General features: G+C 39.5%; 1 protein-coding gene across 2 annotated transcripts in view; it reads left to right on the top strand.

Moving 5' to 3' along the window:
* CERKL (CERK like autophagy regulator) overlaps positions 1-14024 on the top strand; it is a 35223-nt gene that overhangs the window by 16194 nt on the left and 5005 nt on the right. For both annotated transcript variants that reach the window (XM_035133725.3, XM_088660497.1), the window contains exons 3-10: positions 979-1110; positions 5000-5063; positions 5884-6026; positions 9813-9887; positions 11532-11709; positions 12252-12311; positions 12801-12826; positions 12903-13011. In XM_035133725.3, coding sequence (XP_034989616.1) covers positions 979-1110; positions 5000-5063; positions 5884-6026; positions 9813-9887; positions 11532-11709; positions 12252-12311; positions 12801-12826; positions 12903-13011 — 787 coding nt within the window. The remainder of the gene's footprint in view (positions 1-978; positions 1111-4999; positions 5064-5883; positions 6027-9812; positions 9888-11531; positions 11710-12251; positions 12312-12800; positions 12827-12902; positions 13012-14024) is intronic.

Here is a 14024-nt window from a genome sequence, read left to right as displayed (position 1 = left end):
GGTGTGATAAACCATGGTCCTTAGTTAAGAATCCTGGATAGCTCAGTTGGTTAGAGCATGTTGCTGATAATGCCAACGTTGCAATAAAATAAAATAAAATAAAATAAAATGTAGCTGTTTTATTTTTGGTGTGTGAGTGTTTTTTTTTTAACTGAACATTTTTGGGATATTAGGGAGGGGCAAATAACTGCTTAACAAATGGTCCTTTGAATTCTCACCTGTTGTGTACATGATTAGGATTGATGATAAATAATGTAGTATGATAGGTGGAAGATAACAAGATAATTTATTTTTAAATGCTGTAGTGATAAAAGCACAGATTATCAACAAGACATGTTGTTTCAAAATGTGTATTTTGGCTTTAATCCCCCACCCTTACTCTCATACCTTTATTTTATTGATCCTTTTAATCAAGGGCAGATTTCTTTTGCACCTGTGCACCTTCTGTGTGGCATGAAACCTAATCTGTAAATCCTGAAAATTGTAGTATCGAATCTCCACAGCAAATGTGAAGGGGTACTATTATCAAATCCTTGCTGAGAAGCACTTCCTTTTTTAAAATTCTCAGGAGAATATTCTCTTCTCACTTGATCTCCCTCCTCCTTTCAGGTTTGAACCATGACCTAAAACCTCTTTCGTGATAGCTGTCACATAATGCTCTTGATGAGGGTGACTGACTCATTTGTACTAGTTATTCTTAGCTGTAGAGACGCACAAGCAGGTCAGTTGCTCCAGTTGTTTCAGGATTACGTAGGTGGCATATATAAGTAATGAGCAGCTTCATGCAAAAAATAAAGAAGAAAAGATGGCCACAGACACGCGCCAGAATTTGCTGTACTTTTTCAGGATGCATATTCATCTGCAGGTGTTAATGTTTAAAATCCATGCTTTTATTCTTTTGCAATGCTGTGTGTTCAAAGTGGTTTGAATTAGCCTTAAAAACCCTGATGTGGTTGTTTTCTTGTGTTTTTTTTAAAGGTTTCCCGAATAGACCAAAGTCATTAAAAGTGTTTGTCAATCCAAATAGTCATAGAAAAGAGGCTGCTCGCATTTATCACGAACAAGTTGCACCTCTCTTTAAGCTTGCTGACATTAGGGCTGACGTTACAGGTAAGATGCTTTGTGTAACATGATTCGATCCATTTTTGGAGGTGGCCTCTCCGAAAATGAGTCGGTCTGCATTTAATGTTTCTATTTTAATGACATCATTTGGCATACATGACATTAAAGAAATGAAATTTGTTATTAGCAAAAATCACTTTGTGTTGATGTGCAGTCATTGGTTTACCATTTAGTTAAATATTTATTGAAATACCTTTCTCCATCCTGCTTATTAGTTACTTGAAGTTATAGGAAATTAATGAAACAATTAGCACAATTCACTAACCCTGCAAAAGGCAGACTTTCTAGGGAGTAAGACAACAGACCTGTACACAATCAAACTGAGGGGTTAGCCTCATTGAACTCATTGAAACATGCTTCTGGGTAGCCATGCATAGGATTGCACTGTGATAGAATGGAAGGAGTCTAATCAATTACTCAATCCTGGGTGGGGAATTGGAACTTGACCAACTTTATACAGAGTTGCTTTCCAATTATAAGTGCCCATCCAATGTAGTATTGAATATTATACACTTATATTTCCACACCTATGCATTGTCACAAACACCTTTGTATCAGGTGCACAGCGCTGTCTTTCTGTTCCTCACACTCATACACACCCCAGATGGGCTTGCAGGCACAAACAGTAGTAGACTGTGTGTTGGGGCAGAGGCAATTCCACCAGACCTGGAAGGTGAGCCACTGCTGCTTTTATTGGGAGAGGTGAAGCAAGGAAGATGGTGCAAATATACTTGCAGGACCACTGAATCAGCTTCATTGATGTGTTTGCACCATGCCAACCTCACCACTTCATTTCCCTTTCCCCTTCTGGTAAGTAGCAGTGACTTACTGTACCTGCCAGGAGGTCAGGTAAGCAGCTCTGACCCATATGGCTCCTGGTAGGCATGCGAACACACACAGAACATATCCTTTCCTCTCTGCCAGCACTGAGATAGGAGTGGCTAGAAAGTTCACTCTACCTACCTTTTAGAGAGATCCCTAGGCTGCCATTTACTGTCTAAGACAGGATTCCTCAAACTCAGCCCCCCAGATGTTTTTGGCCTACAGTGGTCAGGAATGATGGGAATTGTAGTCCCAAAACATCTGGAGGGCAGAGTTTGAGGAATCCTGGTCTAAGAGCAGGCAGAGGGCTTATCTCTCATCTTAGCACTGTGCTGCTGTTGACCTATGATATCAAGTAATCGGCAGGTGGATGCAGTTTGCCTGAAGCTGCCTTGCTGGTCAAATTCAGAGACCTGGTGGACTTAACTTAATCATATCAAACTGGCCCAATACGTTTGTGAGCCAGTTACTTTGACAAAATTGGTACACTTTGACCTTGGAACTCTAAGAGATTTAGGTAGGATTAATTTGCTTTGGATATTTCCTAAATATACGTGTGTAAATTTTATATATATACGTTTGTAAATTTATACCTTAAATATATTACAAAACTTTGATATGATAATTAACATAGGGTCTCTCAATTTTCCAGCTGAGGAAGAATATCGAAACAGGGCCTTGTCCTGGAGTTTTCATCTCATCTGTAAAAGGAATAAAATTCACTTGTTGTTGTTTAGTCGTTTAGTCATGTCCGACTCTTCGTGACCCCATGGAGCAGAGCACGCCAGGCACTTCGGTCTTCCACTGCCTCCCGCAGTTTGGTCAAACTCATGTTCGTAGCTTCAAGAACACTGTCCAGCCATCTCGTCCTCTGCCGTCCCCTTCTCCTAGTGCCCTCCATCTTTCCCAACATCAGGGTCTTTTCCAGGGAGTCTTCTCTTCTCATGAGGTGGCCAAAGTATTGGAGCCTCAGCTTCAGGATCTGTCCTTCCAGTGAGCACTCGGGGCTAATTTCCTTCAGAATGGATAAGTTTGATCTTCTTGCAGTCCATGGGACTCTCAAGAGTCTCCTCCAGCACCATAATTCAAAAGCATCAATTCTTCGGCGATCAGCCTTCTTTATGGTCCAGCTCTCACTTCCATACATCACTTGAGTAAAATTCACTTAAGACTTGAAAATCATATATCTAGTAAATTGTCATTTTGGCCTGAGTCCTTGGTATTTTTTTCACTTCTTTGATTGCTAGTTTTTAGCTATTGCATGTCCAAGCTGGCCATTGTGCGTGGGCTTGGCTCATTTGGATTAACCATAGTTAAATCCATCCACCATTTTGATTCAGTCATAATGGAAAAACTGTAGTTAGTTGGAAAAAAAGAAAGCCAATGCTTCTGATATCTTCTGCCTACACATAACCCTAAGCAAGGTGAGAGCAAAACTGGATTCAGACATAATCTCACTCTCCTCTTGGCTTCTGACTATTTGCATTCGAGCTTATTTGCCTTCATGTTGGCCTGTGAAAGAGTCAAAGAAGCAGGGGAAATGTCCACCTAAGCATGTTTTGAGTACATGATTCCCGAGCCTTGCTAAATCATGCTAAAGATGGGATGTGTAGAGCTATAAGAGCATTTCAAACTTGGCTCCCAAGGATTGTAAAAAAAATTGGGGGCATTATTCTAGCTGTGCAGGCTTATATTTAAGCAGGGGCCTTCTTTCTACCCATCTCTACAGCTTTGAGGGGTGAGAAACTTGTTTACACATTAGCGACAGTGCCACAAAGCTGCTTCTGGGCTCTTCACTTTGCACTCTTGGCCTTTCAAGACTAAAGGTCAAGGGTTTAGCATATGTAGAGATTGCATGTAATGCTGTTTTGCGGCTGGAATTCCCATTTGCAGAACCAGGTGAGAAACTGTGCTATGGTGTTCAGCACCGTTTTTTTTGCTTAAGGACTTTGCTACCCATCCTAATGAAGCAGGCGGGAGGTTAACTCTAAGGCAAAATACAAATAATGATGTGTTTATGAGTTTTTAAATAACCACTGAGTGAGCGCAACAATATTTAAAAGCACTGGAGAGTGAGAATGTACTCTCACCAAAGACAGACAAGCATGAAAGATTAATGTAATCTTGCATATAATAATGCACATTCTTACACAAAAAATCCATCTGGAGGTGTCATGTCAGTCAGCAGAAATTTTTGATGAGCGGATGCAGCTGGGCTGTCTCTTCTGGCAAAGATGCCCTAGAAAATGCTAAATGTGGTTATGATGCTTGATGCCATCTGCATTATGCCAGTTTAGTCTTTCTTTGCCGGATTTGCTGTACTGCGTAGGATATCAACAAACAGAGACAGCGATGTAGAGTGACAGATTCCTTTTCTCCAGAGGCTACAGACTCTGGTGTATACTTGTACCGCCACCCTCCTGTGTTATATTCTTTCGTTACTGGTCTCCGGTCTTTGTTATTTCCATGGTTAACTTGTCCAAGTTAGAAATGTGCATCTACTGATGCAAATACCATTTCGTTTTCAGATAATTCAATTCTGTGTGGTGTGATATGATTGCATCTAGTAGAAGATGGCAGTTTATTCTTGTGCAGACGCTTGCACTTCAAAGATCTACAACTATAAATCACAACATAACCATCGTATCGCTATGGAAAGCGCAGATAATGTACTGTATATAACTGAGTATCCACATAATACTAGTTTATGAATTTGCAAACAAGTAACTAACTTTTTCTTGTTCAAAATATAAGGGAGAAATAGTGCCCATGATCACAATCCAGAAACAAAAAAAATGATTAGTTCTGTCTACCCACTGGGGCTCTAGAATATATTTTTTTGTTTCTAGAATGACAGCCTGGCATACTGAGTGGCAAATGTGCTTTTGATAGCCAGGATAATTTAGTAGTTGGCATAAGGATCTCCTAAGTGAAAACCCCCCAAAGGTCTCCTTGGCACACTGAATTGTGAATTATGACTTCCAAGACAGATTTGTCAATTTACATTGAGTTGAATGCTGCTGAAATGTATCTGTTTCTGCATTATATTTCATAGTTACAGAATATGAAGGACATGTTCTTAAATTACTTAAGGAATGTGACCTGACGTCATTTCATGGGTAAGTGTAACTTTTAACTGCTTTTCTCTACTGTAAGGATGCTGCTAATTCAAGGAAAGGGTAATAAGTGGCCTAGGCACACAGCTTCTTTTTAATCTTGGGATTCTATCCCTTGCATCATTCCAATGTCTCAGAGTTTTGCCACAAACCCGCTATTCAATGCAGGCATTCCTGTGCACACCCAGAATTACCCCGCCACCATTTGACTCCCTAGCAAATTAATCAGTCTGGGTTCACAGAAGCTCTATGTATCATAGCATTCACAGGCTTTTCTATTGAGCTGGCTAATTTCAGATTTTCCAAAATGAAACAGGTGTAGGGTATCATAATATGTAATTCAAGCAATTCTGAGTTATGGTTTGTTTTATTAGTTTAAGCACATTAAATTATTATTATTTCTTTCTTAGAATATATTAATTTAGAATCTTAATAAATGTTCTTAACCCCTCAAACTTTAATTTTTTTGACTTTTTTGAATTATTTTTTATTTTTATTTTAGATTTTACAAATGCTTTCTTTTGGAAATTCCACAGTAATAAAACAAATAGTTACAATAATACAAAAATAAACATCGCTATTACATTTCATTAATTACATTCAATTTATAATTGACCCGCCTAAAGACAAATACCAGTAATTACAATTACAACAAATTAAGGCTTGACATATCTTGCTTTGCATGCCATGCATCTATTTCATATATTGGTTTCACCTTTTAAGTTGCATTACTGAAATAAATGCACTTTTTGACGATATTCTAATTCTCCGAGTTTCACCTGTAAATTGTAATGAAGAGAGTCTTGCCACTGTTTTGCTTCAGGGTGGTTTGTGTTGGTGGCGATGGGACTGCCCATGAAGTTGCTCATGGCCTTTTGCTGAGAGCCCAGATGGATGCCAGGAGGGATGGTGATGACATAATTGCACCAGTTAGAGCACAAGTTCCTCTTGGAATAATACCAGCAGGTGAGAGTATATAAAGCAATGAATACAAAGAATGGTACACATAGTTTTTATGGCATTGTGACAGAATAACTTTCAGATTTTATACTGTCTTCTGTTCTGTTATATTGTTCTCTGCTTAGTGTTTGATTTATTTCTAAAACCCCAGTTATTTATTTTTGCTACTGGCACAGTCCATATTCTTTTTATGGCACTATGGAGATGCCCATCTTTTCCTCACAAACATAAGTATGGCCTATGTAAACCCAACTTTGATTCTTAAGTGGAGAACCATTTATGGGAGCATGGACAAGTTGCTGATCTCCATTTATCTTTCTGAGTAGTCGTCGGATCATGGCAGACTTCATGTACCATGCTGGGTTACCATGGGGGGAATATGCATGTAAAGGGGGTGGAAGCCCTGAGTGGAAAAGTCCTCTCTACCAGTAGGTACAAGATGTTTCATGCCATGTCATTCCAGAGCAGACTTTCAGGAAGCACAAGAGATTCCCAGGGGAAATCAGTGAGAGATATCACCTGGGCGATACCTGTTTTTCAACATTGTGATATATCACCAGCTAAACATTGTGATATACTAGTTACAGGTACAGGCCCGGCTCTAGGGGTAGTCTCGGTGGCGCGGGGTGCTAGGGCGCCAGGCCGGCAGGAGGGCGCTGTGCATCTAAGCTGTGTGGAAGCCGTGCTGTGCGCTTCACCCGCCCATTAGGGCGGGGGCGCCGGAACGATCTCCGCGCCACGGCGCCCAACCGGTTTGAGATGGCCCTGTACAGGTAGGTAGCCATGTTGGTCTGACGCAGTCAAAATAAAAATAAAAAATCCTTCCAGTAGCACCTTAGAGACCAACTAAGTTTGTCATAGGTATGAGCTTTCGTGTGCATGGTATCTGAAGAAGTGTGCATGCACACGAAAGCTCATACCTATGACAAACTTAGTTGGTCTCTAAGGTGCTACTTGAAGGATTTTTTATTTTGATTGTGATTGTGATATACTGATATATCACCATGTCTGAAATAAGGATGAAACAATGTAGAGCAGGCATTCCCAAACTCAGCCCTCCAGATGTTTTGGGACTTCACTTCCCATCATCCCTGACCACTGGTCCTGTTAGCTAGGGATGATGGGAGATGTATCCCAAAACATCTGGAGGGCCGCGTTTGGGGATGCCTGGTGTAGAGGCATTGGCTGGCTTCACCGTTTTCCCCACACTGTGATTTTTGCATCACACACACACATACACCCCCAAAATTATGAAACCAATATCACAACATGGATTTCAAACTGGTTTTGAATGATATATTGATATATTGCCCGGCCCTATTCTCTATATTAAAAATAACTTGGGCATTACAAGTGAGAGAGATACTGCAAGCTGATGAGACTAATTTAAATTGGTATCCAACTCAAGTGTTAATTATTTTATCATGGGAATGCAGCAGTCAGTCTTGAATGACATGCTTCATGCTATAAGAATGTTAGTTTTATGCAGAATCACAAAACTTGAGTTTTAGCTTAGCTGGTTATTAAAATCAATTCTGAGTAGAAAACTAATACCCAGTTCTAGAATGTTAACAGTCAGCATTGTGCTAAATCTCATTTTTCCTTAAGAAAAAAACAGAAGAAAGGTTTCGTTAGACCAACATAACAAGCTGCTATACTGTGGTCAAAATAAAACCAGTCGGGTGGAGGAAGCCTATGGTGGTACTGCTGGCTATTTAGGAATAGTGTTTGTTGCTATGGGAACTACAGCTCAGGAACCGTACAGAGGGATTTGGAGGAAACTGGAAGGACTGGGGGGAAAGCAGATTAATTGTTATGAAACAGAGGAATTTTATATATATTGACTATAAATCTCATAGCCCTGAATCATTCACTTACATTATTTCCCGCTTCCAATTAATCTGTGGAGAATAATATATTGTTAACGAAATTTTCAATTTCCATGATAGTTTGGGCAAAGGACCACAGTGTTGGTGCAGCTTTAGTGTGATTCTTAGATATGCTTGACTAGGAAGTCATTACATCACATTTATCTGTTTGGATGTGGTGGAGACATTAAAAGACTTATGAATATTCATGTTGTCTGGTTAATTAAGTTAATTGTTCTGCAGGAGTGCTTGCACTTCCAAAGACATTTCCCTCCACAATTTCTGTCTGGTACCTTCATCAGTCAGGCTTTACGTGAACTGGCACTTTTTCCCTTTCTCCCACACTTTAGCAAACTTTAGGAGAAAGTTTGGTTAGCAGGAGGAGAAGCATTGGAACAGAAGTTTCATTTTATTGGTAGTGTTGTCCATTTAAAAAATTGTCTTTTGTTGGGAAACACCACAACTTAAGAAGCCACAACACTGTCATTAATAAGCAGTCTTTTAATTACCTCTGCACAGTGCTGTCACTTGGGAAATGAGAAATCCATTGGCTTGGATCCAGGCTACGTTAGTTGTGCTTAGTTCCCATTGAAATCTGTGGAACTTAACATAGCTGTGATTAAATTTTTAGATTGATTTTAATGGACCTTAGTGCAACTAGGACTGCAGCTCTTTGCATAGTCACCTTGGGAGTACGTCCTGCTGAACTCACTGTGACTTATGAGTACATGTATGTTAGGATTGTATTATAATTTAGCCTAGATACAATCCTTTATTTCCATGGAATAATTAGCCATTAGTTACAGTTATTTGTTTGTATGCTAGTATTATTGCTAGGACCAAATACATGTTGAACACCAGCACAGTAATAATATCATGGGGCTGTAGAAATAATCAAAAGAATACATTATCTGGAGCCTTTGTTTTGTGGAGGGAGGCTGCATAGTGCAAAATATTTAATTAAAGTTTGAATCTTTCACACATGGATTGCTGAGATCCAAAGGTTTTATGTTCTTTGACCTTGACATAGCATAACTTCTTATGTCAAAAAAACACAACTGGAGCTCTTACAGGTGCATATTTAGGACCTGTGTAACTGACATTTTAGCTGTTGGAACTCACTCTTGTCCTAGGTTAAACCCAGAGTAGCAATTGGAAACAGGTCAGATAATGGCTGGCTTTCAAAATTCCAATGCAAGAACCCCAGAAAGGAAAAGTTGAACTGAACATTGACCACTGAGGCAACATGGGTGGAGCCAGACTTCCTGTGAATGAAGTTCTGTTTGTAGGTCACATCTGCTGGAGGAATGGCAAGAAGAGGCAATATTTTGCTGTTTCCTCCTTTGCCCTGTAGTCTCCTGTGCCCCCTGGAAAGCTCCTCTGGAGAGTTGGGGGTATCCTCTGGAAGAGCATCAGAGGTGGTGCTGGGGTGCAAGGGGAAATATAAATGGGCAAGAATTGTCTTCCACAAGGAGGTACAGTGGAACCTCGGGTTACGTACCGTCCTCCTTACGAATGTTTCAGTTAATGAGCTCCGCTAACCCGGAAGTAGATGCGAACTTTGCCCCAGGATGAGAACAGAAATCGCGCACCGGCATCATGGCAGCAGCGGGAGGCCCCATTAGCGAAAGTGCGCCTCATGTTAAGAACGGTTTCAGCTTAAGAACGGACCTCCGAAACGAATTAAGTTTGTAACCAGAGGTAGCACTGTATGCTTCAAACTTGTTAAGCCTTCTTTAACATCTGGTTGTGAGACACTGCCATAGCCCTACATTATAGGAATTCAATCCACTTGGGCAGATGCTTTTACTAAAGAAATTCAGCTCCCCACTGGCTTAGAGGATTCATTTTGAAATATTCTCTTTTGTAGAATGATCTTATTCACTTTGCTTTCATTCTTGGACACACTGTTGAATAATTACAGGTTCTACAAATATTTTGGCATATACTATGAATGGCATACAACACACAGTAACTGCAACACTGCACATAATAATGGGTAAGTATCCTATATCTAAATACTTTAGGAAAACAATTGAATTAACAAAAAAAAATGCTAATTTCCATTAAGCGGAGCACTCACACTTCTAATATACAAAGGTGAAAAGACTGCATTTACATGAGGAGGGTGGAGAGAGTTAATTTCCAATCTGCTGGGCAGGATGATTTTATTTTTATTTTATTAAATTTCTATACCACCCTTTGTCCATAGATCACAGGGCAGTTTACAATGTCCTCTGGTAGGATGTTACTAGCTCTACCTCTTTCCTTCTCTTGTCTTTGTGCATGTGGGTTGAGGAAGAGGAACATTTGCATCATTCAAGTTACTTCAGAACCTTTTTGCATTTAGTAATATTAGTTTCAGCTAACGATGTGGCCCTTCTTGGTAAGATGCTTGGCATTGTTTTCTCAACATGAATGCACAATGCCATTACTTGTTAATTTCTGGAATAAAATTGAGCAATAGCTGTAAAGTAATAGCATTACAGTTAAAGAGAGGACCACTTCTAGGCATTGTAATTACTGCTAAGCAGGGCACCTGCCTTTCAGAGAGAGGATTACTTTGAACATTTCTTGCCATTGTTTGGAAGGAGGGTTTGTGACAAATGGTCCACTTTGCACTCACACTCTTCCTTTGGCCTATTGAGAACTGCATACTATTTCTTTCACAGCTGGGTCTCCCACTTAAGTGACACTGACTCATTGTCCCACTGTGACAATGGCTCAAAGGACTCTAAGGACTGCTCTTATTTTGTGTGTTCTGCCTCCCCCCATTTCTTACCACTGTTCTATTGTCTCACATCCTCTTGTGAAAGGGTGTAGCAGTTGCTACTCTTGCTAGCAGGGTGTTGGAGGCATTCTCACTCTTAATCTCAGGGTCGTGGGTTTGAGCCCTACTTTGGGCTAAAAAATCCTGCATTGTAGGGTTTGGATTAGATGACTTGCATGATCCCTTCCCTCTGATTCTCTCTCTGGATTTTGAGTCTGAAATCACAGAGTATTCCAGATTCATGCTCACATTCTGTATGCTTTGTGCCAAAGTCTGTTCCAGGTACAATCAGTGGGTAAACATTTAACTAGGAAAAGAAATTTCTTACTGGCTTATACATAAGACTGTCACTTTATTGGGAAACAGTGGGTATGGGAGTAAATAGAATTACTAAGATCTGCCCTAGAAATATGTTTGAAAGATAAGGTAGAGATGCCCGCAATCACTACAAGTTTTGCTCAAAATAAGCTGTGTTTATTTGCAAGGGGAAAGACAACTCAGTGTAATAAAGGCACATTTAAATCAATGTGCTCTTTGTTTATTATTTTATGTTGACATGTTTGTTTAGTGTTTGTGCTATTTTACCTGAATTCTAAGTAAACGCTCTACTTCACAGTTGAAGGTTACAGATTTTCCACCTTTATGGGTAAATTGGAGCGGCTTGCTGGATTTAGAAAGCAGAACATTTTTATTCATCTAGGAATTTAATATTGATAGAAAAGTATATAGGGGTCCTGGCTTTACAGATATTTTAATTGCCTTTTTAAATTGACTTGTTAAATAATGAGTACTCTAATTTGGTTGTGGGCCACCTTGAGCCCTGTGATGAAAGTTGAGAAAAAATGAAATAATACATGTACGATACCATTTCAGGGCATGTACAGTCAGTGGATGTGTGCACTTTTAGAAGTCCAACCAAGCTACTTCGCTTTGGGTTTTCATCAATGTTTGGGTTTGGATCAAGGGCTCTGGCTTTGGCTGAAAAGCATCGTTGGATGCCATCAAGTCAGCGAAAAGATTTTGCTGTGCTCAAGACACTGGCAAGTCTGAAGTACGATGAATTTGGTTTTTTTTTAATTATGTTTGTGTTAATTTTTAGAATTTTTTTTAAAAAGGAGTTGTACCAATTGGACCAAAATGCAAGATTTCATATTATTACACGTTTACAAAAGTTTAATGATTGTAGTTGGATAGCATCAGTAAATATTATACAGATAATAATGACCAGTGGTGGCTGACCAGTGGCCTTCCAGCTGTGGTCGGGTCATTTTCCATCGGCCCCAGCCAGCATGGCTGATGGTCAGGAATGGTTGAAATGGTCATCCCACAATACCTGAAGGGACACAAATTAGTAGGTACTTCTGATCTAGACTAATAACTACTGTTGGGCTGCAATCATACCCAGCTTCGTGTCAGTGAACCTTTCCAAATTCAGTTCTCCAAATCCAGTGGGATTTACAGTGACGTAGATATGTATAGGACTGCACTGTAAACCTTATAACATAGTAACGTGAAGAAAATACTGTAATTGTTTAAACCTTGATGTGTGCACACCTAATAAACATAATATAATGAATCTTGTTCTGTCCTTAGGCCAGAATATTGTGAATTATCATTTCTACCTTTGGAGCAAGATGCTCAGGAGGAGGATAAGTAAGTAAGACTCAGACAAACAACCACAAGTCTGTATATTCCAAACTTTTATCCCATAACAGTTGCAACCCAACTTCAGCTAAGTCGTAACGAATGTAAGCACTATTTGATTTCAATGCAATTTAAATGTGACAAGCATTAGTTGGATTGGGACCATTGTATCGATCAGCAAATGGATCATGTTTTCTTAACGAAAATGATTAACCATGTACTTGGAGATTATTGTTTCCGATTTTATTATAAGTAGCTCAGAGCTGTCACCAGCACATTCTGCCCCAAAAGCTTTAATTAGAATTCCTGATGTTTTCAAATAATGTGCTTAAGATCAAAATGAAATCCCACTTTTCTTTCAAACAATTTCCTAGCTGAGTGTTCAATCTTCAATTTCTTTCAATTAAATCACAAACATGTTGTGCTTGTTTTTGTTTTTATTTTGCTCCACATTGTTCCGTGCTTGTTAATTATTTTATCCGATACGTTTATTTTTAGAAAGCAGCAAAAGAGACTTAAATCTGGTAAGTTTCCAAGTTTAATCACTTAGCAGGAGAATTAGGTTTTACTTGAAGTAATACGGTGTGGTGTTATATTTAGACAGCAGGGATCACTGGCGCAGAATCCAGGGGCACTTCCTGAACGTGAGCATTATGGCAATCCCTTGCCTCTGCTCAATGGCACCAAGAGGCTTGGCACCTAATACCAGGTCAGTAAGGATTTACAGAATTAGAGTAATGTCTCTAAATTCTGACAACTTATTCTAATACCTTGGCTTTCCCAAGAATGTGTGCTTGTGACATGAACAGTCTAGACCCTCTGAGGTTCATGGGGGGGGGGGATGAAGATAGTTGAGTTGGACTACCATTGACTCCCTAATCTCAAGTTTTTGGAGCAGGCAGCTGAGGTCACCCACCTAGAAATAATCATTGGATAATTACAGTGATTAAATTAGTTTACAAGTCTGACTTAAGTGGTAGTCATCAAGTAATAATCTCCCTGGGGCTTGTTGATAGGAAATCTAGTTCTTTAGACCTGACTGATTGGTTGTTTCAATACTTTTCTTTCTTTGTAGTTTTCAGTATTTGCTACTACAATAACGTCGTCATGACACTAAATCAGTCAGATCTCATTATCAGAGATTCTTTGACATAGTTTGACTGCAGTATTTGCAAAACTGCTAAGATTTCTATGGTGCAGAAGACAAGCAATTTTAAGATTTTCTACCGGAGCTCACCATCTCAGGGTAGATATCAAACTATGGTTGTGAGAATTAGCTATTTGGGTCCTCATTAGTCTCTTTAATGTTCCCCAATGTGGCCAATGTAGGATCCTTACCACAATCCACAAAATTACTGCATTTCCTTCAGGTCAAGTAAGTTGAAGCCCTTAAGGGTTTGACTTGCTAGTAGCTGCCACTATATGTTACAACATCAGCATCTTATGCCATCAGTGGGACTGACTTGCATATAATTGCACTCCCACTGTACATACAGTTGAGGAATTGATCCAGCATGTGTTTCCTTTTCCTTTCTTGTAGTGCCTCCTACCTTTCAATTTGGGTAGAGTGTCTATTTCGCCTAGGCTGAATTTGTGGCAGGCATTGGATTTAGTAACAAAGTAAAAAGCGTCATGTAGAAATAAAGTTAGATTGGTATTTTAACATACAAAATTGTATGGATACAGGAGACTCCCAAGTTTAGAACAGAAACCATTCGTTAA

The sequence above is a fragment of the Zootoca vivipara genome, chromosome 1 (genome assembly GCF_965207765.1).
Source record: "Zootoca vivipara chromosome 1, rZooViv2.hap1.1, whole genome shotgun sequence".
Taxonomy (NCBI): domain Eukaryota; kingdom Metazoa; phylum Chordata; class Lepidosauria; order Squamata; family Lacertidae; genus Zootoca; species Zootoca vivipara.
The sequence above is the reverse complement of the archived record's forward strand: the minus strand, read 5'-3'. Positions and strand labels throughout refer to the sequence as shown.